General features: G+C 49.6%; 1 protein-coding gene across 2 annotated transcripts; it reads left to right on the top strand.

Moving 5' to 3' along the window:
* Positions 1-127: 127 nt before the first annotated feature.
* Positions 128-5,036, top strand: Pradc1 (protease associated domain containing 1). Of its 2 annotated transcripts, XM_003468996.5 has the most exons (5): positions 887-1,115; positions 2,890-2,990; positions 3,788-3,897; positions 4,125-4,292; positions 4,504-5,036. In XM_003468996.5, the coding sequence occupies exons 1-5, from the start codon at positions 911-913 to the stop codon at positions 4,622-4,624; spliced, it is 705 nt and encodes a 234-aa protein (XP_003469044.2). In that variant the 5' UTR covers positions 887-910; the 3' UTR covers positions 4,625-5,036. The 2 variants fall into 2 exon arrangements, with proteins under 2 accessions (XP_063085662.1, XP_003469044.2); XM_063229592.1 differs by lacking the exon at positions 4,125-4,292 and having other exon boundaries at positions 128-1,115.
* The last annotated feature ends 16 nt before the right edge of the window (positions 5,037-5,052 follow it).

The following is a 5,052-nucleotide window of genomic DNA, read 5'->3' as shown; positions in this document are numbered from 1 at the left end:
GAGGAAGGGGCTAGACGCTTCCGCCACTCTATGGTTCGCTACCATAGAGTTGGTGCGGCTAGAAGGGCCAAAGGCTGGGCCTCCGGGGCGCTCTAGAGCCAGGCACTGTTTATGGAGGCTGGATTACGGGTGTGTAGCTTTCTCTTTGACAATGTAGCATGTTTGCTCAATTCCCTTCTCCTCTTGGACACCAGACCAAGACATACAATAAACTCATTTATTGAACGCTGACCGTGGGATAAGCTTATGCTAAGCATCTTATGTGAGTGATCTCATTTAACTCTTAACAACCCTAGTGCACTGGTACCGTTTTTGTGCCCACATTACAGATTACGCTGAGAGGTTAAGAAAGGTGTTCACAGTCACAGATGCACAGCAAGTGGGAGCGAAGCGAGCGTGGGAAACTGGCTCCAAAGCCAGCTGTCTGGCTGTGCGCCGATCAGCGCCTCCTCACAGGTGGGGTGCATCAGCCCATTGCCTCAGAATTTGATAACTGTGAGCGCGCAATTGGTGATGAAACTGGGCCGAGGACCACCACTTGGGCGCTAAACGAATGCCTTCCCCCAGGAGGAATTGGGGAGAAGGAGGGAACCCCTGGGAGAAGGAAAGTGGTTACTGAGCGAAGCTGTCACAAGCAAGAGCAGCAGACCAGGACTTTGCGCAGCTGAAGAGCTCCCTAAAGCCGCCCACCCCGTTACCCAGCCTCCTCGGCCCGCCCACTGCCAACCTGGTCTTGGAGAGTTGAAGCTATACTGACAAACGGGGCGGGGCAGGGGTGAGGGCTAGCAGTTGCTGTTAAGAGTTTAGGCCAACCAGCCATTGGCCCCACTTCTCTTGACCAATAGAAAGTGGGCTATGGCGCAGAGGCGGAAAATAAAGCTTCATGAGCAGGCGTCAGAACCAATAAGCAATGGGCCTCGTTCTCGTCCGTCAACCGGCGAAGAGAGCGGGTCTGGGGGCGGGAGGCCGGAGCAGCTGTCAAGCTAAAGTCCGGAGAGCTACGCGCGGCTGGACAGAAGAAAGCGCGGCGCCGGACCGGGCTCTGGAAATGGTCCCTGGCGCCGCGGGCTGGTGGTTTCTGGTGCTCTGGCTGCCCGCGTGCGTCGCGGCCCACGGTGAGCGACAAGGGCGGGGCTGCGCTGCGGGGCGGGGCTGGTCGTCCGGCTTGCGCACGTCTCGGGCCGGGTGTTACGGGTCACCTTGGGGACCCAGCGAATTAGGAGCCGAGCAGGTCTAGGGACAGGCGGCCGGAGCGAGTGGGTGCTGGCCCCTAGGGACATTGAGCCGAGTGCAGCCTAACTCTAGGTTCTGAGTCCTCAGCTCCCCAGGTCGAGGCAAGTCCCACCAACCCCCCTCAACTAAAACCAACCCAGGTGATCTGAGACGTAACCAGGAGACACAGGCACAACTGGAAATACAAGCCAGCGAAACATGTGAGCATTCGCATGCATATACAGCAAAATTCCTACACGTGGGGTCACATGCAGAAGCATCCATGTACACAATTCGCATGCGTCTTCTCAAGGATATACACCTACACACATATATGAACATGTACATATATACTTGCAATCTACACACACGTAAGGGTATGTAAAGGTCAAGCAAAGGTGTTGTGGGGAGGGGGTTGTTTTAATATCAGTCTGATAAGGCTTCCTGGGGGATGCGTCTGAATCTGATGGACTCCTCATTCCCAGAACAAAAGGCCATATATAGCCCACTGCCAAGCCCATGGAGCTCTGCCTGGTGGCTGTGACTTGGGCAAGGACAGCTGGCTCATAGTGCTAAGTTGCCTAATGGACCTGTGGCCACAGCTTCTTTGAGCATTTGTCAGTCTTAGAACTAAGAAATCTGGGGACTCAATCCAGATAAAACATTAAACTCTTGACACTGAAGAAATTCCTATATTCCCCAAAAAACTGGTGGTTCTGGCAGTTCTCTTGCTAATGGCAGTGGAGCATGATGTAGTTGTTCTTTCACTGTGACCTTTACTGAGCACCCACTATAATCCAGCAATTGTGCTAGGCATTGGGGATTCAGCATTGAATTTATGCAAATTTATAATCCTTGCCCTATTGGAGAGGCAGACAGTAAGAATTATGGATATTGTACCTTGGTTTTTTTTATTTGGAGGATGAACCTTAGGGAACAAGAGTGGAGGTAGAGAGCTAAGGCAAGAGGATTGCTTAAATCCAGGAGTTGGAAACTAGCCCGGGCAACATAGCAAGGCTCAAAAGAATAAAGAAGTGGAGGCAGATAGACCTGTTAACCAGCTGCATTAGCCAGGCATGGTGGCACACAACTGAAATCCCAGCACTCGGAAGTGTACTAGCACTGAGACAGGAGAACCACTGCGTCAACCTAGACTACAAAGTGAGTTCATGTCCGGTCTAAACTGCATAGTGAAAACCTTTCAAAAAGAGGAAGAGGAGGAGCAAGAGGGGGAGGAGGAGGAGAGGAGGAAGCAGCTGGAATAATCAAGCTAAGAGATGATAGTTACTGAGCTAGGGGAATAGGGGGGAATAGTAGTGGATCAGAGTCAACCTTAAGTTTCAGTGAGAATCTTCTTGTGCCCAGGGCACTCCACCTGCATCTTGAAATTCTCAGGTGCACTTCAGAGCAAAGACAGATTAAAGCTCTCAATCTTCTTGATTCACCTGTTGTAGCAGCAGCAGCAACAGCAGCAACAAATTTAATTCTCTGGGGTTACCAATTCCATCCACATGAGCTCCCCAGGAGAAAAACTATCCTGCCTGCCCAGGGCTAATACAGCTAAAATTGGGCCTCTAGACCCAGATTATAGCCAGAAAAGTTGAAGACATGGAACCTATCATTTGAACTCAAACCACATTGTTCCTTGGGGCTTTTTATCTGTTCTTTTTCCTTCAGGCTTACGCATCCATGATTATTTGTACTTCCAAGTGTTGAGTCCTGGGGACATTCGATACATCTTCACAGCCACACCTGCCAAGGACTTTGGTGGTATCTTTGTAAGTTCAGCAACACCCGTGATCTCTGATTTTCAGCCTCCCCACTCCTTTACTGAGCTATGATGCCCCTCTAATCCCCTGAGTGCTGAGACAGGGAAAGAATCAGAATCTAGCAGTGTCCCACGAGTGGGAATTCAAGAGAGAAAACACTTGCAACTACACCACTAATCACATTTAGCTCTGGGCACCATGGAGACACGAGCTGTCTTCTTTGGGAGCATAAAATAATGACAAAACTTACCTGGCGTGGTGGTGCATGCCTGCAGTCCCAGCATTTTGGAAGCTGAGGCAGGACTACCATGAGTTCAAGGCCAGTCTGGGATACATAGTGAGTTCAAAACCAACCTGGACACAGTGAGATCTTAAAAAAAAAAAAAAAAAAAAAAAAAAAAAAAAAAATGGGGCTGGGGACTTAGCTCAGCGGCATAAGCACCTGCCTTGCAAGCAGGCAGTCATGAGTTTGATCTCGGTACCGATAAAAAAGAAAAAAAAAGTGTTAAAAAAAAAAGCAAGGAAAAACAGGGCACAGCTTTCTCTGCCAGCTCTACCTCTGGGTACCTATTTCCCTTCCCTATGTCTATAATCAGCTTCCCTATTTATTTCACAGGAATGCAGAGTGAGCTTGGACAACTATATAGGCCTTTGTAAGAATTAAGTAAAAATGTTCAGGTGCCCAGAAACACAGAAACCACTCCACATTTCCTGCACCCTTTGTGATACAGTGCTAGTGAGATGAGATTGTCTGCCTGGTCTCAAAGCAGATGTGTCTCACTTGTCCAAATGTCTAAACATTTCAGCACACGAGGTATGAACAGATTCACCTTGTCCCTGCTGAACCTCCAGAGGCCTGTGGGGAACTCAGCAACGGTTTCTTCATTCAGGACCAAATCGCTCTGGTGGAGAGGGGGTAAGGAGTGGACAAGCATAAGGCAGATTCTGAGACCATGGCTCATGGGGGTGCTGTGAAGTAGCTGCTTTAAGGGTCTTTAAATGCCTTAAGATTATCCGTGCTTTGGGCTATGTAGTTAGGAACCTTTGTAACAAGTTCTTCATGGTGCTTTCATCCTTTTAGGGTTGTGGGATGGGAAAGGAGTAACCAGGACCTTTTCTTTTGGTCTCATTGCCACCTTTCAGGGGATGCTCTTTCCTCTCTAAAACCCGAGTGGTACAAGAGCACGGTGGGCGGGCCGTGATCATCTCTGACAATGCAGTGGACAATGACAGCTTCTATGTAGAAATGATCCAGGACAGTACCCAGCGCACAGCTGACATTCCTGCTCTCTTCCTGCTCGGCCGAGATGGGTGAGGGCTCTTGTCTCTGGCTTGTCAGTACCAAGTGGGATGTCATGACTGGAAGGTAATGGGTAATTACCATTTCCAAGCCACAAGTTTGTCTTGGGGTAACCTAGTTGAAACACAAAAAAAGTTCTTAGGCTCTGGAACTCCCAAGGGGAAACAGTGGGGCAGCTTTGAGTGCCAAGAAAGTGATCATCACCTCTTCATGCCCTACCAGCTACATGATCCGTCGCTCTCTGGAACAGCATGGGCTGCCATGGGCCATCATTTCCATCCCAGTCAATGTCACCAGCATCCCCACCTTTGAGCTGCTACAACCACCCTGGACCTTCTGGTAGAACTGGTTCCACATTCCAGCCTTAAGTGACTCTGGACTGGGAAGGAGAAACCCAGAAATTCTGCTATTTGGAATCTGGGGAGAGCATCTGGAAACAAGTGGAACCAAGCAGAGGGAAGAAAGCCGAAGCACTGGCTCTCCCTTCACCAAGGCTCCCAAGGATATTTTGTGCTACAGGAAGCTGCAAGAATCAGACTCCAGGGCTTCTGGCAGGAATCTAGAACAAAAGGAGCTAGAGGCAGGCCACCTGAGAACGCACCTGTGACCTGTGACATTCCACCTGGTTCAACCTACCCAATCCACGGTCTCCCCACAATGACCTTCACAGGAATTGCTGGAGAAGTTTAAGTAATTGGTGTCTGGGGACTCAATAAACCCTCACTAACTTTATAGCAATAAAGCTTCTCATCAGGGTTCTGCCTCCTAGAA

This window comes from Cavia porcellus, unplaced genomic scaffold (assembly GCF_034190915.1).
Source record: "Cavia porcellus strain 051 isolate PalLab524CR breed Dunkin Hartley unplaced genomic scaffold, mCavPor4.1 scaffold_18, whole genome shotgun sequence".
NCBI classification, from domain to species: Eukaryota; Metazoa; Chordata; class Mammalia; order Rodentia; family Caviidae; genus Cavia; species Cavia porcellus.
The sequence above is the reverse complement of the archived record's forward strand: the minus strand, read 5'-3'. Positions and strand labels throughout refer to the sequence as shown.